Here is a 27,703-nt window from a genome sequence, read left to right on the forward strand (position 1 = left end):
TGTACAAATATCTGTTAACTTCCTGCTTTCAGTTCCTTTGGGTATATACCCAGGAGAGGAATTGCTGAGTCATATGGTAATTCTATGTTTAACTTTTTAAGGAACTGTTCTCTCTTTTTAATTGTATTCTAGTTTATGCCTTTTTAAAAAACCATTTTGGTTTACGGTATCTTTATAGATTATTTATTTAACTCTGGTGGCCCGGAATGATGGCTAACAGTAGCTGTCATTTACTCAGTACTTACCATGTACTAGACATGGGGCTTTGCATGTGTTATTTGTCACAGTAGATCCCCAGGGAGGGTACTGTTATAATTCTCCTTTACAGATGAGGAAACTGAGGCACCACAGTGTCTCAAAATATTGCAAAAGACAGCAAATTGTCTATAGAAACTGGCCTAAAAGATTACTGTCTACTTCATAATGTCTTAATTCTTTTTTCTATATAGTTTCATTCTAGGTAGTTCACTTTTTCTTGAAAATTAATTTCTTTTAACTTTGAACTGATTAACTGTCTTCAGATTTGAAATTTGAAATTAATTATTTTATTTTGGCTCTAGGGCCTTCCTAACATGAAAAGATTTTGTAAATAGAAGGGCTGTCAGGGTTAACTGATAAGTTTCATCAAATAGGAAATTGGGTAGATGTGAGGATCTCTTTGTGAAAACTTGAAATTAACACACCGGCAGATTTAACTCTCAACTGTATTATCTCAAAGTGCGTAAAGAAGAAATAATTTATCACGCTTTATAGGACTGCTGTTTCTCAAAGTATGGCCCATGGACTCCCAAGGGTCTCTTGAGACCCTTTCAGGGAGTCCATGAGATTAAAACTCTATTTATAGCAAAAATAAGAAATTGTTCCTTCCATCCGTATTCTCTCATGAGAGTATACTGGGTTTTCAGAGGCTTCATGATGTGGTAATATCATCGCTCTAAAGGCTGATGGTATGTGCACTTTTATATGCTCTTGTATTTTAAACTTTTCTGTTTAATTTCTGATATGGTACATATTGATAGATATCTCCTTAGAAAGTTTTTTGGGGTCCTCAATAATTTTTAAGAGTGTAAAGAGGTGCTACAACCCAAAAGTTTGCGATCTTCTGTATTAAACAATAGATGTCTTCGTGTGAAGCACCCAGGAGTCAGCATAAGTTAACCTCTCCGCGGTCTTCTTAAATTTGAAAATTACAGGTACTTTAAAGCCATGGTTTAGATCTAAGCAAAGTCATGTTTAGTTATCGTGCTACCATTTATGGAAGAATCCTTGTGCCAGGTCTAGTGGGAGTGGCTAAACATCCTCCTGTGCAAAGGCAGCCCCTGCGGCAAAGAATCATCTGGCAGATTGAGAAACCCTGTTCTAAAGTGTGGTGTCAAAGAAGAAGGTCTCACTCACTCCCACTACCTCTTGGTGTCCTTCCCTGGGCTTCAGCAGGATCCTTTTACTGGGTTGGAAAAATTAATTCTAGGTCTGGAGTTAGCAACTAACCAGAAGTTATTACAGAAAAGAGCAAAACTGGCTTCTTCAAGCCACCAGGGTAGAATCTCACAAACCTAATACTTAATCCCTCCCTCCTTCTGTTCAGGGTTAGGGTTAGGATTAGGATTAGGGCAGAATTACCACAACAGAATTACCAGACCCAAAAACGTCAGTAGTGCCAAAGTTGAGAAAGCCCTGGCTTAAGTGATACTTTCCCCTTTTCCAACCTTTATATAATAAATTACTTTTGAAATATAGAGTCTTAAATTCTTAATTTACAAGGGAGAGAGAGAGGTAAAATAGAGGTTCGAGACACACCGATGATTTTCAACCGCAGATGAACTGAACAGACGGGCTTTGTCTTGCTTGCCTTGCTACAGGAGAACTTTGAGGTCTTTCTTTCGTTTGAAGATTACAGCAATAGTTCCCTGGTAGCAGAGCTCCGGGAACAGCACATTAAAGCTCAGCAAATCACACAGGCTAAACACAAATCCTGGAGGCCAGCAGAGCCTGCGGCTGCTGAGGAGGAGAGGCTGAGCGCCGAGTCCAAGCTGCACCGACAGGTGCTGGCCCTGCAGGTGTCCCGGCAAGAGCTGGAGGCCAAGATGATCTTGAGGGCCTTGAACGACGGGAACGTGGAAGTGGCACTGAGAAAATGCAGGTGAGTTCCGGGTCCCCAAATCACACAGCTCATCAGAAAGGAACACTGGTTTCATTTATTTCTTCGGTGACGAGGATAGGGATGGTGACCCTTTCACTTCCACAGACGTGATTCTTGGTTTCTCGCCCTGAGAGCCTGTTTTGGATGCCTGGGTCAGAAAGTGGTGGCGTAGGAACTTGTGAATCTGCCTGCCAACGCAGGGGACACAGGTTCGGGCCCTGCTCCGGGAGGATCCCACATGCCACGGAGCAACTAAGCCCGTGCACCACGACTACTGAGCCTGCGCTCTAGAGCCCATGTGCCACAACTACTGAAGCCTGCTCACCTAGAGCCCGTGCACCGCAACAAAGAGTACCCCCCGCTCGCCGCAACTAGAGAAAGCCCACGCACAGCAACGAAGACCCAACACAGCCAAAAATAAATAAATAAAATAAATAAATTTATTTAAAAAAAAGAAAGAAAGTGGTGGCGTAGAAGAGGAGTGACTAACCCTGTGTAGTTAGGTAACCAAACCATTGAGTTTAGGTCACCTTGCAGTGCAACAGTTAGTGGTATCCCAAGCAAGTAGAAAAACGAAGCACACTGTATACCATGAAAACATTTAAAGACATTGTAAATGTTGTTAGTGGTTATATATTAATCCAAGAAAGGCAAATACATCTGCTTTCCATACGAGTGCTCTAACTTCCGACACTTCCTTTCTTCCAAAGAGACTTGTTTAAGTATCACTGCAACACCAACACTGGGAAATTGCTGTTCCTGATGTGTCAGAAGCTTTGTCAGATGTTGGCTAATGGCGTTCCCATGACAGTCCCTGCGGGACTAAATCTTCCTTCTGAGATACATGATCTAGCATGCCAGGCTGCCACCATCTGCAGTCCAGGTGACAAGATTTATAATCTACGTGGTTTTATATTCTCTGCTTCATTTCGTACTTGTCTAATGCTGTCTCCTTACAGTTGGACACTGAGGTAGAGAAGCGATCATTATCCCTCTTTCACAAAGGGGACACTTATAATTGAATCTCTATGGGGGTTATGATTTTAAAGTATTTCCACAATTAACAATGTCATTTCTGACTATTGACAATATTCGCTTTCAGAAGATTGTGAAATTCCTTGCCTCCCCATATCTGATCTTACTTTCCAGTCAAGCTTAAGAAAAATGTTGACCTGTATTATTTAGGGTAGTCAAAGCTATGTGGAAACCTTTCTCTCTGCTTTGTGGCCTACCTTAGAATTTTGAATGGTAATTATTCAAAGGTTGTTTTTGTTGTTCTAAACACATGAAATACTAGTTTAATGATTTTTTCTCCATTTTCTTTCAGATTTTTTGCTAGATACCTTAGAACTCTGTAAATATACTTTAATGGCAGTAGAGCTTTCCAGACAGTGCCAAATGGATGACTGCGGAATTCTCATGAAAGTAAATTGCTTTGAATTTCTTTTCCTTAAACAAAACCCCTACCCAATCCATTACACACCACTTTTAAATCACTTGCATAGTTTATAAAAATACTGAATCTACCTCTCATATTTTCTTACTCTAGACTAGAGAACTACTTAAGGGCATGAGACCACTCCTCTTTTCTAGTCACATTTATTGGCTTTAATTTGCACTATCTTTTGAAACATTGGGCCTCAAACAAGGCATCTCTGGACATTGTCCAGAGTAACAGTTTGTTGTTTTTGTTTTTTTTTTTGGCCATGTGGCTTGCGGGATCTTCCCCTACCAGGGATCGAACCTGGCCCCCTCAGTGAAAGTGCCAAATCCTAACCAGTGGACCACCAGGGAATTCCCTGAGTAACAATTTAATTTAAAGAGGCATTATTTTAAGCCATAGACCAGAAGAAACAGACTACATGGTTGTATTTGACCATCAACATTGTGTTTGGCTCTGATAGATCTGATTCTGGATTCTGCTTGGTGAAGAAGGAATCTGTGTTCCGGAGTGTCCTTATCTGTGTCTTTTCTGTATGATTTGATATTTAGACTTCTTTTGGAACTCATAAAGATCCATATGAGGAGTGGTCTTACTGTGACTTCTTCAGTGAAGATGGGATAGTTCTCGAGTCACAGATGGTGCTCCCTGTCATCTATGAATTGATTTCATCACTTGTGCCTCTGGCTGGTAAATCTCATTTGTGTCATCTTTTTTCTGTGTATTTCTGCTTCATGCAAGTTTAAATGGTAGAGGTTTGGAACTGGAACTACACATAGTAACATGGATGAATCTTGTAAACATAATGCTGAACAAATGAAGTGAGGAACAAAAGAATATGTATTGTATGATTTCATTTATGTAAAGTACAAGGACGGGCTATAAGGAGGCCATGCTATTGGAAATCAGGGTAGTGTTTACCCTTGGAGGGTAGACTGGAAGCGGGCAAGGGGATGGCTTCTGCATGCTAGTAGTGTTCTGCATCGTGGTCTGGATGTACACTTATCTGTACATCCAGACCTGTAAAGGTTTTGGTTTTTTTTAAGTAACAGGTTGCTTTAGAACATTATTTGGTAAGAGCACAATATTAAAGTATCTCTGGGACTATGTGCTCTAAAAGAGAGTTATTTTACTTATTGTTATTGAATTTATTCTCTTTTGTAGAAAGCAAGAGATATCCCTTCGATTCTACAAGTTTACCATACTGCTCCATCAGTGAAGGTATTTGACATCAGAAACGTATAACCATTGAATTACGATTTTGTAAATAGGCCAACATAGAAATTTCTTGAAATCCTGAATATGAATCTGATGTAATGTCCTTAATATAGTTTCTTAATTATTACTGTCACATTGTTACTCTTCCAAACTGTCAGGAAAATGGGTCATTTGGCTTATAGTGTTAACTTTTATGAATCTGTTCATAAATTTTGGTCTTCCAAGTAGAGAAATGGTTTTCTTCAGCTAATGATTTAAGCATCTCAAAATAGGCAAGTTACAATCAAAGTACCTCAGTATCCACGTACCTAGCTATTTTCTGGTTTAGATCAAGCCTCGTGTTAACTCTTTCATTTACTAACTTTGAGAATCAATTCTATGACCATTACCTGCATTGAAGGAGTAGACCGTCCCTGAAAACAATTTCCAAATATGGTCTTTCTTTGTTTAAAAAAAAATCTAAATATTAAAATACTTGTACTCGAGTAAAATACTTTTATCATTTCACAGGAGACAGCCTTATGTTACCTATTATCAATTCCATCTCTGCCTTGCTTCAGAACCTTCAGGAATCTAGCCAATGGGAGCTGGCCCTAAAATTTGTAGTTGGTTCATTTGGTACCTGTCTTCAGCACTCCGTGTCAAACTTCATGAATGCCAGTTTGAGTGACAAGGTACAGTTTCGAGAACAACTACTTTCACTTTGCGCAAATACAGATACAAAAGCACTGCCAAACAAAGGAATTTGGAACCCACATTTTCCTATTTGGCTTTGTAGTAAGGAAATTGATAATTTGTCAGATTTAGGAAACGTCTGTTGAACATGTACAAAGTCAGGTATAGTTCAAGGTGCTTGCACACATTTTCTTTTTTTAAAAAAAATTTTTATTTATTTTTTATTTTATTTTCTTTTTATTTTTTAAATTTTTATTTATTTACTTTTGGCTGTGTTGGGTCTTCGTTGCTGTGTGTGGGCTTTCTCTGGTTGTGGCGAGCGGGGGCTACTCTTTGTTGCAGTGCGCGGGCTTCTCATTGCGGTGGCTTCTCTTGTTGTGGACCATAGGCTCTAGGCGCGCGGTCTTCAGTAGTTGTGGCACGCGAGCTCTAGAGCGCAGGCTCAGTAGTTGTGGCACATGGGCTTAGTTGCTCCGCAGCATGTGGGATCTTCCCGGACCAGGGCTCAAACCCATGTCCCCTGCATTGGCAGGCGGATTCTTTTTTTTTTTTTTTTTCAAACATCTTTATTGAAGTATAATTGCCTTACAATAGTGTGTTAGCATCTGCTTTATAACAAAGTGAATCTGTTATACATATACAATATGTTCCCATTTCTCTTCCCTCTTGCATCTCCCTCCCTCCCACCCTCCCCATCCCACCCCTCTAGGTGGTCACAAAGCACCGAGCTGATCTCCCTGTGCTATGCGGCTGCTTCCCACTAGCTATCTATTTTACATTTGGTAGTGTATATATGTCCATGACACTCTCTTACCCTGTCACATCTCACCCCACCCCCTCCCCATATCCTCAAGTCCATTCTTTAGTAGGTCTGTGTCTTTATTCCCGTCTTGCCACTAGGTTCTTCATGGCCTTTTTTTTTTTTTTTTTTCCCTTAGATTCCATATATATGTGTTAGCATACTGTATTTGTTTTTCTCTTTCTGACTTACTTCACTCTGTATGACAGACTCTAACTCCATCCACCTCATTACAAATACCTCCATTTCATTTCTTTTTATGGCTGAGTAATATTCCATTGTATATATGTGCCACATCTTCTTTATCCATTCATCTGTCGATGGACATTTAGGTTGCTTCCATGTCCTGGCTATTGTAAATAGAGCTGCAATGAACATTTTGGTACATGACTCTTTTTGACCTATGGTTTTCTCAGGGTATATGCCCAGTAGTGGGATTGCTGGGTCGTATGGTAGTTCTATTTGTAGTTTTTTAAGGAACCTCCATACTGTTCTCCATAGTGGCTGTATCAATTTACATTCCCACCAACAGTGCAAGAGTGTTCCCTTTCCTCCACACCCTCTCCAGCATTTATTGTTTCTAGATTTTTTGATGATGGCCATTCTGACCGGTGTGAGATGATATCTCATTGTAGTTTTGATTTGCATTTCTCTAATGATTAATGATGTTGAGCATTCTTTCATGTGTCTGTAGGCCATCTGTATATCTTCTTTGGAGAAATGTCTATTTAGATCTTCTGCCCATTTTTGGATTGGGTTGTTCGTTTTTTTGTTATTGAGCTGCATGAGCTGCTTGTAAATCTTGGAGATTAATCCTTTGTCAGTTGCTTCATTTGCAAATATTTTCTCCCATTCTGAGGGTTGTCTTTTGGTCTTGTTTATGGTTTCCTTTGCTGTGCAAAAGCTTTTCAGTTTCATTAGGTCCCATTTGTTTATTTGTGTTCTTATTTCCATTTCTCTGGGAGCTGGGTCAAAAAGAATCTTGCTGTGATGTATGTCATAGAGTGTTCTGCCTATGTTTTCCTCTAAGAGTTTGATAGTGTCTGCCCTTACACTTAGGTCTTTAATCCATTTTGAGTTTATTTTTGTGCATGGTGTCAGGGAGTGTTCTAATTTCATACTTTTACATGTTCCTGTCCAATTTTCCCAGCACCACTTATTGAAGAGGCTGTCTTTTCTCCACTGTATATGCTTGCCTCCTTTATCAAAGATAAGTTGACCATATGTGTGTGGGTTTATCTCTGGGCTTTCTATCCTGTTCCATTGATCTATATTTCTGTTTTTGTGCCAATACCAAACTGTCTTGATTACTGAAGCTTTGTAATATAGTCTGAAGTCAGGGAGCCTGATTCCCCCAGCTCCATTTTTCGTTCTCAAGATTGCTTTGGCTATTCGGGGTCTTTTCTGTTTCCATACAAATTGTGAAATTTTTTGTTCTAGTTCTGTGAAAAATGCCAGTGGTAGTTTGATAGGGATTGCATTGAATCTGTAGATTGCTTTGGGTAGTAGAGACATTTTCACAATGTTGATTCTTCCAATCCAGGAACATGGTATATCTCTCCATCTATTTGTATCATCTTTAATTTCTTTCATCAGTGTCTTATAATTTTCTGCATACAGGTCTTTTGTCTCCTTAGGTAGGTTTATTCCTAGATATTTTATTCTTTTTGTTGCAATGGTAAATGGGAGTGTTTTCTTAATTTCACTTTCAGATTTTTCGTCATTAGTGTATAGAAATGCAAGAGATTTCTGTGCATTAATTTTGTATCCTGCTACTTTACCAAATTCATTGATTAGCTCTAGGAGTTTTCTGGTAGCATCTTTAGGATTCTCTATGTATAGTATCATGTCATCTGCAAATAGTGACAGCTTTACTTCTTCTTTTCCGATTTGGATTCCTTTTATTTCTTTGTCTTCTCTGATTGCTGTGGCTAGGACTTCCAGAACTATGTTGAATAATAGTGGTGAGAGTGGGCAACCTTGTCTTGTTCCTGATCTTAGTGGAAATGGTTTCAGTTTTTCACCATTGAGGACAATGTTGGCTGTGGGTTTGTCATATATGGCCTTTATTATGTTGAGGAAAGTTCCCTCTATGCCTACTTTCTGCAGGGCTTTTATCATAAATGGGTGTTGAATTTTGTCAAAAGCTTTCTCTGCATCTATTGAGATGATCATATGGTTTTTCTCCTTCAATTTGTTAATATGGTGTATCACATTGATTGATTTGCGTATATTGAAGAATCCTTGCATTCCTGGGATAAACCCCACTTGATCATGGTGTATGATCCTTTTAATGTGCTGTTGGATTCTGTTTGCTAGTATTTTGTTGAGGATTTTTGCATCTATGTTCATCAGTGATATTGGCCTGTAGTTTTCTTTCTTTGTGACATCTTTGTCTGGTTTTGGTATCAGGGTGATGGTGGCCTCGTAGAATGAGTTTGGGAGTGTTCCTCCCTCTGCAATATTTTGGAAGAGTTTGAGAAGGATAGGTGTTAGCTCTTCTCTAAATGTTTGATAGAATTCGCCTGTGAAGCCATCTGGTCCTGGGCTTTTGTTTGTTGGAAGGTTTTTAATCACAGTTTCAATTTCAGTGCTTGTGATTGGTCTGTTCATATTTTCTATTTCTTCCTGGTTCAGTCTCGGCAGGTTGTGCATTTCTAAGAATCTGTCCATTTCTTCCAGGTTGTCCACTTTATTGGCATATAGTTGCTTGTAGTAATCTCTCATGATCTTTTGTATTTCTGCAGTGTCAGTGGTTACTTCTCCTTTTTCATTTCTAATTCTATTGATCTGAGTCTTCTCCCTTTTTCTCTTGATGAGTCTGGCTAATGGTTTATCAATTTTGTTTATCTTCTCAAAGAACCAGCTTTTAGTTTCATTGATTTTTGCTATTGTTTCCTTCATTTCTTTTTCATTTATTTCTGACCTGATCTTTATAATTTCTTTCCTTCTGCTGGCTTTGGGGTTTTTTTGTTCTTCTTTCTCTAATTGCTTTAGGTGCAAGGTTAGGTTGTTTATTCGAGATGTTTCCTGTTTCTTGAGGTAGGCTTGTATTGCTATAAACTTCCCTCTTAGCACTGCTTTTGCTGTGTCCCATAGGTTTTGGGTCGTCGTGTCTCCATTGTCATTTGTTTCTAGGTATTTTTTGATTTCCCCTTTGATTTCTTCAGTAATCACTTCGTTATTAAGTAATGTATTGTGTAGCCTCCATGTGTTTGTATTTTTTACAGATCTTTTCCTGTAATTGATATCTAGTCTCATAGCATTGTGGTCGGAAAAGATACTTGATACGATTTCAATTTTCTTAAATTTACCAAGGCTTGATTTGTGACCCAAGATATGATCTATCCTGGAGAATGTTCCATGAGCACTTGAGAAAAATGTGTATTCTGTTGTTTTTGGGTGGAATGTCCTATAAATATCAATTAAGTCCATATTGTTTAATGTATCATTTAAAGCTTGTGTTTCCTTATTTATTTTCATTTTGGATGATCTGTCCATTGGTGAAAGTGGGGTGTTAAAGTCCCCTACTATGATTGTGTTGCTGTCAATTTCCCCTTTCATGGCTGTTAGTATTTGCCTTATGTATTGAGGTGCTCCTATGTTGGGTGCATAAATATTTACAATTGTTATACCTTCCTCTTGGATCGATCCCCTGATCATTATATAGTGTCCTTCTTTGTCTCTTGTAATAGTCTTTATTTTAAAGTCTATTTTGTCTGATATGAGAATTGCTACTCCAGCTTTCTTTTGATTTCCATTTGCATGGAATATCTTTTTCCATCCCCTCACTTTCAGTCTGTATGTGTCCCTAGGTCTGAAGTGGGTCTCTTGTAGACAGCATATGTATGGGTCTTGTTTTTGTATCCATTCAGCCAGCCTGTGTCTTTTGGTGGGAGCATTTAATCCATTTACATTCAAGGTAATTATCGATATGTATGTTCCTATTCCCATTTTCTTAAATGTATTGGGTTTGTTATTGTAGGTGTTTTCCTTCTCTTGTGTTTCTTGCCTAGAGAATTTCCTTTAGCATTTGTTGTAAAGCTGGTTTGGTGGTGCTGAACTCTCTCAGCTTTTGCTTGTCTGTAAAGGTTTTAATTTCTCCATCGAATCTGAATGAGATCCTTGCTGGGTAGAGTAATCTTGGTTGTAGGTTTTTCTCCTTCATGACTTTAAGTATATCCTGCCACTCCCTTCTGGCTTGCAGAGTTTCTGCTGATAGATCAGATGTTAACCTTATGGGGATTCCCTTGTGTGTTATTTGTTTTTTTTCCCTTGCTGCCTTTAATACGTTTTCCTTATATTTAATTTTTGACAGTTTGATTAATATGTGTCTTGGCGTGTTCCTCCTTGGGTTTATCCTGTATGGGACTCTCTGTGCTTCCAGGACTTGATTAACTATTTCCTTTCCCATATTAGGGAAGTTTTCAACTATAATCTCTTCAAAAATTTTCTCAGTCCCTTTCTTTTTCTCTTCTTCTTCTGGTACCCCTATAATTCGAATGTTGGCACGTTTAATGTTGTCCCAGAGGTCCCTGAGACTGTCCTCAGTTCTTTTCATTCTTTTTTCTTTATCCTGCTCTGTAGTAGTTATTTCCACCATTTTATCTTCCAGGTCACTTATCCTTTCTTCTGCCTCAGTTATTCTACTATTGATCCCATCTAGAGTATTTTTAATTTCATTTATTGTGTTTTTCATCATTGCTTGGTTCCTCTTTAGTTCTTCTACATCCTTGTTAAATGTTTCTTGCATTTTGTCTATTCTATTTCCAAGATTTTGGATCATCCTTACTATCATTATTCTGAATTCTTTTTCAGGTAGACTACCTATTTCCTCTTCATTTGTTAAGTCCAGTGTGTTTTGAGCCTGCTCCTTCATCTGCTGTGTGTTTTTCTGTCGTCTCATTTTGCCTATCTTACTGTGTTTGGGGTCTCCTTTTCACAGGCTGCAGGTTCGTAGTTCCCGTTGTTTTTGGTATCTGTCCCCAGCGGCTAAGGTTGGTTCAGTGGGTTGTGTAGGCTTCCTGGTGGAGGGAACTAGTGCCTTAGTTCTGGTGGATGAGGCTAGATCTTGTCTTTCTGGTGGGCACGTCCACGTCTGGTGGTGTATTTTGTGGTGTCTGTGGCCTTATTATGATTTTAGGCAGCCTCTCTGCCAATGGATGGGGTTGTGTTCCTGTCTAGCTAGTTGTTTGGCATAGGATGTCCAGCACTGTAGCTTGCTGGTCGTTGAGTGAAGCTGGGTCTTGATGTTGAGATGGAGATCTCTGGGAGATTTTTGCCGTTTGGTATTACGTGGAGCTGGGAGGTCTCTTGTGGACCAGTGTTCTGAAGTTGGCTCTCCCACCTCAGAGGCACGGCCCTGATGCCTGGCTGGAGCACCAAGAGCCTTTCGTCCACACGGTCACTTTGAGATCACTTCAGGTCTCTTGTTTCTACACAGAAGAATCTTCAGGTATTGCTAGGGAAACATCCTGGTATAGCCTTTTCCATGGGGCTCTGAGACAGTCTCCTTTGTGCACTACTCCTTTGCCAGGTGGCTGATGAAAGAGCCTTCAGGCAGAAATCAGAATAAACTACCTTAAGGTTCAAGACATCGCACCCCTGCACAGCCTTTGGGCCAGAGCTCCATTCCCCGACCTGGCCAGGCCTCTGGAGCCAGGCGCCGCTTCACTGTGACTCTGAGCAAGGAAGGTGGGGGGAACGGTGTTGCACTGAGGAGGTTTGGGGTTTGCTTGATAGGTGACGTGAGCCACACTCTTCACGGAGAACTCTGAGACGCCACGAGGCGGAAAGCCACAGCAGCCATGACTTCCTATTTCCAGGATTTTGGCAGGCGGATTCTTAACCACTGCGCCACCAGGGAAGCCCTTGCACACATTTTCATACCTAATCTTTATGACAAACCTCAGAAACTCCACTTTGCAAACGAAGAAACTCAGATTCAGGGAGGTAAAGTAAATAATCTGAGGCTTTTGGTTGCAGTGGTAAGTCCTCTTACTCCAAGCCCAGTGACCACATTGGGTCAAAACTGTCGATCTGCTATTTGTTTTACTGTGGCCCAAATTATAATTATTACCTGACGGCATCATTAAAAATATTCTAGAAGACAAACTATCTGTTGATAACTTGCTGATGAAGCTGGTCTTGTATTCATTTCTGCTACTCTATTCATATTTACTAAATGCCAATTTTTTAAAAAATCAGCTTTATTGAATTATAGCTTTCAAAATTAAAATGCACGTATTTTGGGCTTCCCTGGTGGCGCAGTGGTTAAGAATCTGCCTGCCAATGCAGGGGACCCGGGTTCGAGCCCTGGTGCGGGAAGATCCCACATGCCGCGGAGCAGCTACTGAGCCTGTGCTCTAGAGCCCGTGAGCCACAACTACTGAGCCCGCGTGCTGCAACTACTGAAGCCTGCATGCCTAGGGCCTGTGCTCCGCAACAAGAGAAGCCACTGCAATGAGAAGCCTGCGCACCGCAACGAATAGTGGCCCCTGCTGTCCACAACTAGAGAAAACCTGTGCGCAGCAACAAAGACCCAACCCAGCCAAAAATAAATAAAATAAATAAATTTATAAAAAAAAAAACCAACACATATTTTAAGTATATCAACCAATGTATTCACCTTGTCACCAACACCATAATCAAGTTACAGAGTATTTTATAAGGTTCCTTTTTGCCCTTTCCCAGTCAATTTCCCTGCAAGCCCCAGCTTTCTGTCATTATAGATTAAATGACAATACTTTTTGCATATAATGCTGAATTTTCAACGTTCCTTAATATTTAAGAAAAGTTTTCAAAACTGTGCATAGACGTGGACCTGAGGATTCTTTTGTTCTTTTCTAAAAGTTGTGTGGAGAGGCCACATTAGTTAAATCCAAGCATGTTGTTATGGAATTGAAAGAGAAAGCCGTTATGTTTATCAGGGGAAATGCCGCAACACTTTTGTACAAAGTGAGTATTCGTTTGTGGTAAGCTCTTTTCTCTCTCTCTCTCTCTCTCTCTCCTGCTTGCTTCTGATTTTTCAGTGAGGATAAGAGTGAGGAGGGGGAGGGGATGTTGGGGACTTGAAAAGAAGTAATACAGAGAAGGTAAGTGTTCTATGTCATATAGAACTTGTTAGAGTTTCTTTCCTTAAATTTATAATAGTGATAAAAGACATTAAAACTAAGCAAACAAGTTGGAACTATTTTACTATAAATAACTTTTCATGAAATGCTCATTCTTTCGTAGGGCCTAAAACTAAATTTAGTGACAAATCAGCCTTTAGAGACTGAATTCTGTTTTGATTGTGAGGAATTTGCTTCTCTGAATGCTTTCTTCCCACAGGTATTTAATTGTCGTCTGGTGGATCTCAACTTGGCATTGGGGTACTGCACTCTCTTACCACAGAAAGAAGTCTTTGAAAATATATGGAAGCTCATAGATAAAGCATGGCAGAATTACGACAAAATATTGGTATGACCTAAGGAAGCACACCTTCAGTTCTTGAAATATTGAAGATTTAGGGGAAGAAGTAAAATTGGCTTTGCCACCAGATCGTAAAGATTTAGCAGAAGAAATGTCAAGCTAACACACATGGTTTCTACCAGCTTTTCCTTAACTGGCGACACACCAGTGAATGTATATGCAGGTCCTAAGCATTGCTTAACCCAGAGGATTACATTTTTTATTTCTTAAATCTGTATTCAGCCAGAGAACCTCACTGCTTATGCTTACTCTAGTGTACTGGAAACCTTAGACCCATGAGCCAGTTCTTCTTTGTAAGACAAGTTTAATGGATGCAAAACTTGTCTTTGATATTGTTTGTTTCAAAATTTGCCCTTTGTGGGCATTTTACATGCAGGATAGCTCAAATTTGGCCTTTTCTTACGAAAGAAATCCAGACTAAATTTATGGCATCACACTAAAAGCCGAATTACCTAAGTATTATATAAGTAATGACAGTGTATGAAGCAACATGTAACATTCCAGCTGTTATCATAAAGAAAGATTATGGTTTTTATTGTTGGGTTTCTTTTAAAAGGTATTAGAACATTTTCTATTTGCAATTCAATTTTAATTCTATTTTAATTTTTTAGGCAATATCTCTGGTGGGCTCTCAGCTGGCCAGTCTCTATCAGGAAATAGAAATGGAGCTTAAGTTCTGTGAACTCAGTACTGATTCCCGGTGGGGTATTCGTCTTAGGAAACTTGGTGTGAGTATTCTTCAAGTGCCATGAAGTTTCATCCATTCTGATAATTACCCAGTTGGAAAATTTAAAACAAAGAACTCATTATCCTTTACTTTTGGAGAGGTTATATATAAACCGACTTGTAAGTTTTAGTTAGTTATTACACGCATTGGTGCTTTCAAAGAAATAAGGACCTTTTGCCTCATTTTCTTTTTGCTATATTTTTAAAGAAATTAGAAGAGGCTTGACATTTCATCTGCTTAGCCGGCTCATTATAGGAATGTATCTAGTATTAATTAACATTTAAGGTATTCCAGGCCTACCGTTTAGCCTCATACGTTTTTGTGTGCTATTTGTTTAAAGATAATATTAAAATGTATCTACATTGTACTACGCTTCAGCAACTCCTACCAGGGAGAAGTAAGTGGCCCTTATTTTTCACTTTGCAAAAACAAACCAACAAAATCCTGTTTTCTTTACTATGAATGTAAAACATTTTATTTTATTTGCAAATAGTTGACTTATCGGGAATGTAACTATTGTAGAAATGGTATATGTTTTGAAGCCTCGTTCCTATGCAGTAATGGGACTGTTTGTTGCTAACTACCAAACTTTACTGAAGAGCCAGGGGTTAGTGTGACTAAGAGAGATTTTGGACCTCTAGCCAAATATACCTGAAATTTCAGAGTGATGGTTGAGTTGGGTAGTATGATAAAAATAAAAGTTGAAGGAGCTATGGAAAAATGTTTCTCTGAAAAAATGGATAGTAAAAGGGCAGGTCGCAACAGTGCCCTTAGTCTGATACATTTCAGTTTAGCAGGGTTTTTGTTTTGCTCTTTTTATTTCTAGATTTCTTTCCAGCCAGTTTTTAGGCAACATTTTCTCACCAAGAAAGACCTCATTAAAGCTCTTGTGGAGAATATAGATATGGATACAAGCCTCATTCTGGAATATTGCAGGTAATTCTTTAAATTTCATTGGTATTTTTGCTGTTAGCTTAACAAACTGGTAATGCTAATGTGAGAACACAGTGATAACAGTGATTATTACATGTGGCCCATGACCTCTGATGTTTTCTTTTGCTCAACCACAAACTGAGTAAGTCTGAACCAGATTAAATTCTCTTATGATATCACCTTTTTAATTCACTCTTTGGTGTTTCCTCAACTTGCCTCATGATAAGCATCATGTGGGGCACTTGATTTAAAATACAGATTCCTGGGTCCCTCTGCGTTGGTTCTGACTCGGCAGGTCTGAGCTGAGGCCCAGGAAACTGGTCTTAATAGGCGCTCCAGACGATTCACATGATAAGGGAAGTTTGGGAATATTCTGAGCAAGTAAACTTCTAAATCAGGTCAAGTTAGGGGCAAGTTGATCTTAAATTAAAAATTGGTGAAAAGTATGATTTAGGGAGAATTTTTTTTAAATAACTTAAAAAAACTAAGACTAAGTGTTATTTATAGATACAGCTTACTGTGATGAGGAGGATCAAATGATTTGTAATTTATATCTCAGTTGTTTTTATCTGATAAATTTAGATATTAAATTTGCTGGCCCACTATTAGTTTCAAAGTGGTTTCCCACACATCATCACGTTTACTTTTTATTGTATATTATAACCAATTTATGTATGAGAAAACAAACCCATATTAGGTGCCCTGCTCAAGGTAGATAAATAAGTACTGCTTCTAAAATACCAAGGGTGCTGTAATCCTTATCCAATTTGTGACAGATGGGTGGAATCTCAGTTCTTGATAATGAGGCTGCTTAGTGCATTTCCTCACCAGACAGGGATCTAGTTCTTTGTCCTTGTGGATTGTGGGGAATAATGCCCCTGGCTGTCACCATCCTGAACCTGCAAGTCAAGGACCATAGACTGCTCATAGCTCTAACTAGCTGTGACTTACCTGCACTCTGATATAACAAAACTATGCCATTCCTCAGTTTGGAGTGCTACAAATCCAGAACGAGGTACGCACACTCCCTCTTCTTTATTAATTTGAACTCCTGGTAGATTTTTGTCTGCTGTTTTATGGCGTGACCCCTTTTCTGAAATTTAAATAGCTATAATTATGTCAGGCTCATTTCACAATCATTGTGCTTACATGGCATTGCTGATTTTTACTTGTGTGATAGTGACTGTCTTGCCTCAGGCAGTCCCACTGAATAAATTTAGATGACCTTTACAATTTCAGCGAGTCACTTTAAAATTATCGTATGTAAAGCTCTTCTTGACATTTCAGTTATTCTGTATAACAGATTAAACTATCCCTATCTTATTAATAGGGCTTAGAAGGCATTTCAGTTGTCGATTTGTCTATACTAACCTGATTCTTAATTTTTAAATGTACTACTTTTTCTAATTCAGATGGAACATACTAAAATCAAAGTCCCACATAATTCCACCCGTCAGGGATAATCACTGTTAAAAGAGTTTGGCCTATATTGTTCCTTTTTTTTTTTTTCCTTATGCATTTACTAACATGCATTTTTAAAAGTTTATGAAAAAGAGAATTGTACATTATCTTGTAGCATGTATCCTTCACTTAACAAAATAATGTCTTCTCAGATTAGGACATATAGCTCTTCCTCATATCTGTTGAATCCTATGGTATTCCTTTGAATAAGTTATTTAACCAGCCCCCTATTGATGAGTATTTGTTTCCAATTTTTAAATATTACAAGCAGTTGTTACAGGACATCCTATATGTGTATCTTTGCTACTTTCGTGAAGTGTATGAAAGTGGAATATCTCTATTAAAGGACATAAATATATATTTTCAACTTTATTACAAATTTCCCTCCAAGATTGTGCCAGTTTATATGCCCACCAAGAATATCTGATGTTTTTAAAAGCAAGAATTAACTTTGAAAACAAGTAGATGGTCTGGTTATGACACTTGACAATGGAAGGGTTAGATTTCAGTGGTGGGAGCTCATGCCTAAGTTTTCTGTGAGAAACTCTGTGTAGAAATGCATGCATTTTGGGACATTCGTGTGTAATTGAATACTTATTTCAGCACATTTCAGTTGGACTCTGATGCAGCTCTTCAGCTGTTCATTGAAACACTCCTGCACAACACTAATGCCAGCCAGAGCCAGGAAGACGCAAGCACGGAATCCACAAAACAGCAGCGTTCCAAACTCCTGGCCAAAGCCATCGGAATGGTTCCTTTACTGACAAGCACAAAAGATTTGGTCATCAGTCTTAGTGGAATACTGCATAAGGTAGATGAATGGTGAAATGAATGCACTGGGTCGTTTCAAGCATCCCTCCTACCCTTAATTAATCAGATATCTATAGTAACAAATTGAAAATGTAAGTCCTATATTTTTTGTAAACTATTAATTTTCAAAAAATTTTAGATTTCTGTATTTTTATTATACTTTAATACAGTACGTTTCCTGTCTTTTTATCCTCCAAAATAAAAATACCCCTTTTTCCCCAGATTTTTTTAAATAGCACACATTCTTTGAAAAAGATCAAACTAGAGAGAAAGGTATAAATCAAAAAGAGAAATTTCCCTACAACCCCACTCCCACAGATAAAAATGTTAATAATTTGGTAAATATCTTAGACTAAATATACTATCCTGTCACTCTCTTTTTTCATTTAACATATTGTCGTTACCTGTCAATGCATAGACGTCTCTCTCATTTTTGACAGATGCATATTTATTATTCCACTATGTGGATGAAACATCCTGTATTTAACCAGGCCTTTATGAAAGGACATTTAAATTGTTTGTAAATTTCATTATTATAAGTTGTTAAAATGAATATCTTCATACACACATTTGCCCTCTTGTCTGATTATTTTTTTAGGAGATCTTCTGAGAATTGGAAGTTTTAGGTCAAGGGGTAGTTTGATGGGGGAGTGAAGGTGGATAGAAGGGGAAATAAAATTATAAGACTAAAATTATAATACTTCGGTTTTATGTTTTGCTTGTAATTCAGCCAAAAATTATATAGACTTGCTCAAAATTTCTAGTTACTAAAGAGATCACCTTCCCACTTTGTTCAATGTTATTATTCACATGAATTTAGTTGGCATTTAAAATTTTTTTAAAAAAGTAATGGTGTGTGGGCAGAAACAGAACAAAGAGAATATTTCCTTTCTTGTTATAAGCATATATAGATGCCACCCAGCTAGTTCTTGTATCTTAGTGTATGGTTATAGCTGGAATGAAATCCTTTGAAAAGGTTTTGCTTGGAGGCCCACACTTTTAGTTATGTCATTTTCCAAGAAAAGGTCAAATTTCTCCTATTCTAATTTTCCCATCATAAATGGAAGAAAGAATTTTAATTTAAAAACCTTGTAAAATTATTCGGACTTCCCTGGTGGAGCAGTGGTTAAGAATCCGCCTGCCAATGCTGGAGACACGGGTTCGAGCCCTGGTCTGGGAAGATTCCACATGCCGCAGGGTAACTAAGCCCGTGCGCCACAGCTACTGAGCCGGTGCTGTAGAGCCCACGAGCCTCAACTTCTGAGCCCGCGTGCCACAACTACTGAAGCCTGCGCGCCTAGAGCCCGTGCTCTGCAACAAGCGAAACCACCACGATGAGAAAAGAAGCCCCCGCACCGCAACGAAGAGTAGCCCCTGCTCGCCACAACTAGAGAAAGCCCACGCACAGCAACGAAGACCCAACACAGCCAAAAATAAATAAATAAATAAAAATTTTTAAAAATCTTATAAAATTTTAATATGTTTATCTTTCTAGGTTTTTAGTACCTTAAGAACATTTCTCTTTATTGAAATGACATTGCCTCGTACAGGTTTCTTAAAAAACAGCTTTTGAGACATTCTAAAGACGTATGTTTATTCTAATAGTTAATTTTAGAGATGAGAAAATGTTAGTTCATTTTTTAAAGAATAATCTAACTTAATATTGTAGTGCACTGAGCTGTTGTATTTGTAATCTCTGCTGATGAACATAACTGCATAAAACCATCAACCAGCCTGGCAACGTCTTCTCCAGTTTTGACGTATTTTTGTTTTTATACAGTTGGATCCCTATGACTATGAGATGATTGAAGTCGTCCTGAAAGTCATAGAAAGAGCTGATGAAAAGATAACCAACATTAATATTAATCAGGTATAACAAATATATTATAGATTTTAAAATTATGTTTTTATTTGGACCATTTTAAAAAATTACTGTTATCTAGTGTCTTTCTGGACTGTCCTCTGAGTTCCCTTTAAACTGTAGTTTTTACTCTATTTCCTTTTCTTTAAAAGGGATACAGAAGTAAAAAGAGTTTTTGTGCTCTCCATGTTTTATCTTAATCCAGTTTTTGCTCTACTGAGGCAATTTAAATCTGGCCAAGAGTACAAAGTCATTAAAAGACTGATTTAGAAGAATTAAGGCAAAAATATTTGTCATCTGGCAAAAAAAAAAAAAAAAAAAATCAAAGCATGTAAGACCCAGAGTCAGATTTAGCTTTCTATATTAGTAGGTAGGTCCTGGACTAAATTCTGTTTCAGTACTCAGTAACTTCCTAGTGTTTTACAAATATGGTCATAGGAGCTTACATATATTTTTTAATTGGATTTTAAAAATTAAAAGAAAATGGGTTGATTCAAAAATTTATATAAGCCCCAGGGACCTCCCTGGCAGTCCAGTGGTTAGGCTGTGTCTCTTTCATTGCCGAGGGCCTGGGTTCAGTCCCTGATCAGGGAATTAAGATTGCCCACATGTAAGTCGTGTGGCACGGCCAAAAAAAAAAAAAGTTGTACAAGCCCCCAAAATATAAGATGTAAACTTAAGAGAGAATATAGAGGATTAATTTTAGATCTACTGCCTATGTATTTAAAGTGAAATCAAGTATTTTTGAGATATATCTAAAACTATTTGAAGAGAGTAGAGAACTTCCAAACTCTGGTTTATAAAACATCCCACCAACAACAGGGTTCCGCTGGTTTCTCCTAGTATAATTTCTTTAATGATCACAAAAGTTATGGTTTAGAAGAACAGCATAATAGTTTTGAAGGTAAAACTACGAAAGGTTTTGATCATCTTTATGAATATGAGACTGTCCCAGGAATGGAACCCTATGATAGTATAGAATTAGATGATTTTAAAACACTCAATGATTGTTTTAAACTCACAGGAAAATACTTTTTTATTTTAATGTAGGCATTGAGTCTTCTGAAACATTTGAAGTCATACAGAAGAATTTCTCCTCCAGTGGACCTAGAATATCAGTATATGTTGGAGCACGTAATAACTTTGCCATCAGCTGCCCAAACTAGACTGCCTTTTCACCTAATATTCTTTGGCACAGCACAGAGCTTCTGGAAAATTCTCTGTATGTTCATTAACTTCTTATGAATTGTACCGAATAGCCAAAACCCTTTTCTTAGGTAAATCATACTATCTTTGTTTCCTTTCTAGCTACAGAACTCAGTGAAGAATCCTTCCCAACATTGCTCTTAATTTCTAAGTTAATGAAGGTAATGGGTTAAAACTCGTAAAAGTCATATCTTTATTCTGTAATTCATTCAGACCCTGTGTAGAAAGATTTTATGCTGTTTTCATGTAAAGCCTTTAAAGGTGAGCACGTAAGTCAGCCTTAACTTTTCCTTTGTTTGAAGTTCTCTTTGGACACTCTGTACGTGTCTACAGCCAAACACGTTTTTGAAAAAAAACTGAAGCCTAAGCTCCTGCAGTTAACACAAGCTAAATCCTCAACACTGATTAACAAGGAGATAACTAAGATCACTCAAACCATCGAATCCTACTTGTTATCTATCGTTAACCCGGAGTGGGCTGTAGCCATTGCCATCAGTCTAGCCCAGGATGTCCCAGAAGGTATGGATCCTTCCTTTAATTGGGCTTAAGATGGTCGGCTGTGTTGTTTTTGGAACTTGTAGTAAAAAAAATGTACTCCTTTCTTATCTTTAAGGAGAAACAGTATGATAGCTTAGAAATGTATGTGCCCCCTCTCCTCACTTGCGGCACTGCTGTACATTAAAGAGGAACCAAGCAAGACGCCATGCTGCTTGCCCAGGGCGCAGAGACATAGGCATTGCTCAGCTTGAATATAGATTAATACTTCCTCATATCCAATCATACATACTTTCAATAATGAATGCTTAGACATTGTTGCATGATCAAAAAAATACACAAACACAGGCACTTATTGCCATGTTTTTCGTTGTAACAAAAGTTGAAAATAACTAATTTTTTTAAATGCTCATTTGTCAGGAACTGGTTAAAAAAATAGTGTATTCATAGAATGGAATTCTATGTAGTTGATTTGGAAAAATATCCAAGATATATATTAAGTGAGAACAGCAAACTGTACTACATGTATGATCTTATCCCATTTGGGTTAACGTGCTTGAGCACATGTGCGTGCACACACACACAAACACACACATACACACAGAAAACTTCTGGAGGAATGTAAGGATCTAGGGAATAGGAATAGAAGCTGAAGAGATAGGCCTCTGTGGACTTGTACTTCCTACTTTGTATCCTCTGGCCTGTTTAAATTGTTTTTTTACTATGAGTATGCTTCCTGTCATTGTTTTAAAAAACTGGCTAATTTGACTGAAATACATTGTCTTGAAAGGACTACGATTTGCTTATAAATCTTTTATCTCTCTAGGTTCCTTCAAGATGTCCAGTTTGAAATTCTGCCTGTATTTAGCTGAGAGGTGGCTTCAGAATATCCCATCTCAGGTGTGTCTGAACTGTAAGATTGAAGGCTCCTCTTTTTTTTTTTTTAAATGAAAGGGTAGCTGATTTACAATATTATATTAGTTTCAGGTGTACAACATAGTGATTCAAAATTTTTATAGATTATACTTCATTTATAGTTATTATAAAATATTGGCTATACTCCGTGTGCTGTACAATATATCCTTGCAGCTTGTTTATTTTATACATAGTAGTTTGTACTTCTTATTCCCCTACCCCTATGTTGCCCCTCTCTCCTTCCCTCTCCCCACTGGTAACCACTAGTTTCTTCTCCATCTGTGAGTCTGTTTCTGTTTTGTTATATACATCCGTTTGTTTTATTTTTTAGATTCCACATGTAAGTGGTAACATACAGTATTTGTCTTTCTCTATCTGACTTATTTCACTAAGCATAATACCCTACAGGTCTATCCATGTTGTTGCAAATGGCAAAATTTCATTCTTTCTCATGACTGAGTAATATTCCTTTATATATATGTATATACCGTATCTTCTTTTTCCATTCATCTGTTTGATGGACACTTAGGTTGCTTCCATATCTTGGCTACTGTAAGTAGTGCAGCTATGAACACTGGGGTACAGGCTCTGCTTTCTTTTTAATTTAAATTGTGCTCTCCTAGCATCCCTTCTCATCCTGCCCTGGTGATAGGTGTTTTCAAGGGTTGGATGCCTAAAATGGAAAAAGAAGATGAGGCTTGGTGTAGATACTTAAGGGTGTAACTAAGGCAGAGAGGGACCTTGACTGATAAAGCTGGATTCTTAGGCTCACTTGCGATTTAGAAAACAAGAGTTTCTTTTTGCTTGGAATTTTTTAAAAGGATGAAACACGTGAAAAAGCTGAAGCTCTGTTGAAGAAGCTTCATATTCAGTACCGGCGATCAGGCACGGAAGCTGTGCTCATAGCCCACAAGCTGAACACTGCAGAGTATTTAAGAGTGATCGGAAAACCAGCACATCTCATTGTCAGTCTGTACGAACATCCCAGCATAAATCAAAGAATTCAGAATTCATCTGGCAAAGATTATCCTGGTGAGGGCAAAACCCTTATTATCTTTTTGTCCAGGGAGACCTATCCTTTTGATTCCCAGGTATCTTGCGTTGAAAACCTGAGGTTTTCTTTCTTTAATTCTTTACCTTTAATATCTTAGATATTCACGCAGCTGCCAAAGAAATAGCTGAAGTCAATGAAATTAATTTGGAGAAAGTCTGGGACATGTTGTTGGAAAAATGGCTGTGCCCATCTGCCAAACCTGGTGAAGTAAGTGCTGGTTCTGAGAGTGTCTGTTGTTGAGTGTGAGCTGATGGTTTCTTCTCAAAGGCTAATTATCTGTCTTGCAATGATGCAACTTCTAATTAGGAGCATGGAATGTTAGAAGAAGGAACATTCGAGCATTTTAATACCTTCTGTTATCTGATGAGTTTTAGTGGGGTTGTTTACATTTTCTTTTCCTTTAAATATTGTTTTGCTGCTATTCTACCTCTTTTTTTTAACTTGCCAATATTTTTTTTTAATTGAAGTATAGTTGATACATTCTACCTTTTAATTGATGAATTAAATCAATTTCAGATGAATTTCAGATGAATTCTTGTATAAAAGAAGTGGCCTATTCTTAGATTCATGTGATTATTTTTTTTTATTTTGAAATAATTTTAAAGGTACAGAAAAGTTGCAAGAATAGTATAAAAGAATTCCCTATATATCCTTCGCCCAGATCTATCAGTTTTTAACATTTTGCCACATCTGCTTCATCACTCTCCCTATATTTACCCATAACATTTTTCTGAACCATTTGAGAGTAAATTACATGTGTCATGCCCCTTTACCCCTTAAGAATTAAGTTTGTAGTTCAAAGAACAAGGATTTTCTCTTACTTAACCACAGTATAATTATCAAAATCAGATAATTTAATATTGATACAATTTTGATACAATATTGATAAAATACAAATATATATATGTATGTATACCTGAATTTATGGTCCATGTTACAGTTTAACCAGTTGTGCCAATAATGTCCCTTATAGCAGTTTTCTCCTCTGGGACCAGAATCTAATCCAGGATTATGTGTTGCATTTATTTGTCATGTCTCTAATCTCTTTTACTCTAGAACAGCTCCATAACTTTTCTGTCTTTCATGACACTGACATTTTTGAACAGTTTAGGCCTGTTATTTTGCCCCTCAACTTGGGCTTGTCTGTGTCCTCATGATAAGATTGGAGTTAAAAAAAAAAAAAAGATTGGAGTTATGCATTTTGGATAGAGTATTACCTGGGTGATGGTGTGTCTTTCCCAGGGTCTGACATCTGGGGGCACAAGATGTCTCTTTGCCCTAATAGGGATGTTAATTTAGCTAACTTGGTTATGCTGTTGTCCATTTCTGTACCACATAGTTACTACGTTTCCTTTTATAATTATTAGGGGAGATGTTTTGAGACAGTGAAATATTCTGTTCTTCAGATTCCCCCCTGCACCACGCATGTGCCCTGAGTTAGACTCGACTGATGATTCTTACCTGAATCTGTTTTATCTGTGATGGGACCTGGACATTTTTGAAGGGTGCAGGCCATTTGCTTTATAAAATGTCTCGTTCTGGGTTTACTGATGTTAATCGTGATTAGATTCAGGTTATGGATTCTTAGCAGCAATACTCTGTAGGTGATGTGTTCTCTTCAGATATGAGAACACATAGCATCAGTTTTCTAGAAATAATATTAACATCTAAATTTATGATGGGATTCGGCAATCCAAATGCAGAATTTTCTGAATTGTTTCTTCTGAGTTTTCAGGCAGAATTTAATGAGGGAGATTCTATAATTCCTCTATCCACCTAGGCAGATATCCTTGAAAAATAAAATCCATTTTTAGACAAATAGTATAACTAACATGACATTAGATTTTCAACTACTGGTTTTTATATTACTTGGCATTCACTTTAACAAGTATTTTTTGAGTATTTACCAAGAGCAAGGACTGTGTATCAGTGGAAACAGAGGACTTAGAAGCATATCCAGGCCACGTAGAATCTGTGTTTGACTCAAACCCACATGTTTTAACTTACGCATAAATCTGGAGCACTAAACTGAAAGCCCCTTGAGACCAGGAACTGTGTTTATACATATAGCACCTAATGCATTTCTTTGTAAGTCCCCATAAATACATACTGAATTAATGGATAACTCATAAAATTCACGGAGTCCTTTCCTTTTAAAAATTACCCAATGAATGTAAGCTCCAGGAGGACAGGAATATTTGTTTTATTCACTCAGGCAAATGCCTGGTGCATGGTAAGTGCTCAGTACATATTTGTTCACTGAATGAATGTGAGCAAACCCATTTTTTAAAGCGAGAATCTTCTCATAAAGTAATGAATTACACTGTAATTCCCTGTCTGTAAATTAAAATTTTTTTATAAATCTTTTTTTTTTTTTTTTTTTTTTTTTGCTGTCATCAAACATGGAGGTGCTGGGAGTTGAACCCAGGGCCTCACGTATGCTCAGCGTGCACTCTACCACTGAGCTACACCTCCGCCTGTAAATAAAATTTTGTATATTGGGCTTTTTCATCTAATAGACTTTCATAAGCTTATACAGTCAACCAACTTTCTTCAATTTTTAACTTTCTTTTTTTCACTTTTTCAAAGACACCATCAGAATTATTTGAACTTCAGGAAGATGAAGCACTACGAAGGTATTCTTCCTGTACTTACGTTTGTCTACATCCTGTTGCCTAGTAGGAATCTTACCAATGAATGTGTCAGACATTGGACTTTCTTGGTATAACTTGGATCAGAACCTCTGAGAAGAATCAGTTCATTGATATATGGCTGTGAGTGTGTTAAGTATCTCCAGTGGAATAAATGAAAAACGACCAAGATCCAGAGTTTCTGAACCCTCAGTGAGTTCCTACTAGAACACCTTTAGCAGAGAATGTACATCGAGCAAAGGAAAACTCTTCTGTAGCTAGGACTCTGGCCCCAAACCTCTGTGTGTTCTCTCTCCCTGGGGAGCTAGGCTGGTTCAGATATAGGCCACCAGGATTTCTTTTTCCCTTCTAACCTAAGACTGAGACCTAGAAAGGCACATTGGTGTCATGTACTGTGCTAAGTCTGATTGGTCGTGGCTTGCTCTCTTGAGAAGACTATATCTGTGCTCAAATCAGAAAATGTGGTAATCTATTAATGATATTTGGCATAGGCATGGGAAAGGGAGTGGTAGCATGCATCCCAGCTTTTTGCCATTCTGGTCTGGACCAAAGTAGGTCAGCTCACTCATGAAGCCCTACACCCTACATTGGCCCTGGAGATCTGATAGTGAGAGAGGATGTGGAAAGATAAACACTGGAAAAGAATTTTTCCTGGTTTGGGGAGAACTGGCCTAGTATCCCCTCCATACCCTTCTTTCCTCTGGGCACCCCTTCGTCCTTGCTTAGTCCTTTAAGGGCAGGGACACCTTTGTCTAAGCAAAAGGTAGCTTCTGGAGCATCTGACTGAACCAGCCACCTGGACAGGCTTAGAGGGAAACAGTTCAGAGAGAGAGAGAGAGAGAGAGAGAGAGAGAATCCCAAGAAGGAGATCCCAAAGGGTACTTCATGCCAATTTCATAACTTCCTGCCTTTTCCCACTGGAATCTCCACCCACCCCCCTTCCAGTACATCTGATTGTCTTGCCCTTCTCTGGAGGGGGCCAGTCAGCCCTGAGTCCAGAGGTTAAAACGTGCCACTAACAAGGTCCTGTGAACTAAACCTGAAGTTTCCATGTGTAGTGTTCAATGTACTTTGCAGCTATGGTTTGTATTAATTCCTTAACTAGAAAGAATATAAATTTTGGGAGGTTGACTAGCTATTTCATAGATGAGAGGACTGAGGCTTGACATTTATTGTCTTTATTATCTTCTTTAGCTGTGAAGGAACTCCAGAAAAGATTAAGCACCCTTTAAAGGAGATAGCCCTTCAGGCCTGTGTTTGGGATGTCTAATGACTTTTTCTGTGGACAGTAAAACAGGTCTCTTGTTTTGCTAATCTCTCACTAAATTAAAGTCTAAATGTAATTAACAATTTTTTTTCAGAGTCCTGTATCTCCTTCTGTCTCGTCCGGTTGATTATAGTTCAAGAATGCTGTTCATTTTTGCAACATCAGCTACAACTGTAAGCTCTACAAACTTAATCAAAGCTCATCTTTGCATCTAAGCTTAACATTTTTTTCCTGCATATTTACCATTTACAAATGATTAAGATAATGCTCACTTCTGTACTTACTCAAAGTACATCTTACTCTACAGATGAGGATTGTAGTGTCTGCCGAGCTCCATTTAGTGCTGGCTTCTAAGACATCCTGCTTGGCAAACTGAGTGGTGCAGCTGTTGACAGTTCCCACGGGTTATCCACATTCACTGTTTTAACGCCCTGGTCCAGCTGCATCCCTAATACCAGAGGCCCCAACGAGCCAGCCTGAGAGAAGTCTCCACCCTGGTCTCCAGGCCCTGCCTGAGCTGTCACACCCCCTCCCCACTAAACTCTAGGGATAACTTTCCCTTATCCCTAAAGGCAAC

The 27,703-nt window shown here is 38.2% G+C and overlaps 1 protein-coding gene across 2 annotated transcripts in view; it reads left to right on the forward strand.

Moving 5' to 3' along the window:
- The window catches only part of KNTC1 (kinetochore associated 1), a 109,686-nt gene that overhangs the window by 35,064 nt on the left and 46,919 nt on the right, over window positions 1-27,703 (forward strand). For both annotated transcript variants that reach the window (XM_057527008.1, XM_057527010.1), the window contains exons 34-53: window positions 1,860-2,140; window positions 2,851-3,023; window positions 3,468-3,565; window positions 4,133-4,271; window positions 4,746-4,802; window positions 5,310-5,473; window positions 13,126-13,230; window positions 13,606-13,734; window positions 14,358-14,474; window positions 15,300-15,409; window positions 17,471-17,678; window positions 19,458-19,547; window positions 20,589-20,760; window positions 20,847-20,905; window positions 21,047-21,263; window positions 22,066-22,139; window positions 22,976-23,186; window positions 23,306-23,415; window positions 25,798-25,844; window positions 27,221-27,299. In XM_057527008.1, coding sequence (XP_057382991.1) covers window positions 1,860-2,140; window positions 2,851-3,023; window positions 3,468-3,565; window positions 4,133-4,271; window positions 4,746-4,802; window positions 5,310-5,473; window positions 13,126-13,230; window positions 13,606-13,734; window positions 14,358-14,474; window positions 15,300-15,409; window positions 17,471-17,678; window positions 19,458-19,547; window positions 20,589-20,760; window positions 20,847-20,905; window positions 21,047-21,263; window positions 22,066-22,139; window positions 22,976-23,186; window positions 23,306-23,415; window positions 25,798-25,844; window positions 27,221-27,299 — 2,640 coding nt within the window. The remainder of the gene's footprint in view (window positions 1-1,859; window positions 2,141-2,850; window positions 3,024-3,467; window positions 3,566-4,132; window positions 4,272-4,745; window positions 4,803-5,309; window positions 5,474-13,125; window positions 13,231-13,605; window positions 13,735-14,357; window positions 14,475-15,299; window positions 15,410-17,470; window positions 17,679-19,457; window positions 19,548-20,588; window positions 20,761-20,846; window positions 20,906-21,046; window positions 21,264-22,065; window positions 22,140-22,975; window positions 23,187-23,305; window positions 23,416-25,797; window positions 25,845-27,220; window positions 27,300-27,703) is intronic.

Source organism: Balaenoptera acutorostrata, chromosome 13 (assembly GCF_949987535.1).
Source record: "Balaenoptera acutorostrata chromosome 13, mBalAcu1.1, whole genome shotgun sequence".
In the NCBI taxonomy this organism is placed as follows: Eukaryota; Metazoa; Chordata; class Mammalia; order Artiodactyla; family Balaenopteridae; genus Balaenoptera; species Balaenoptera acutorostrata.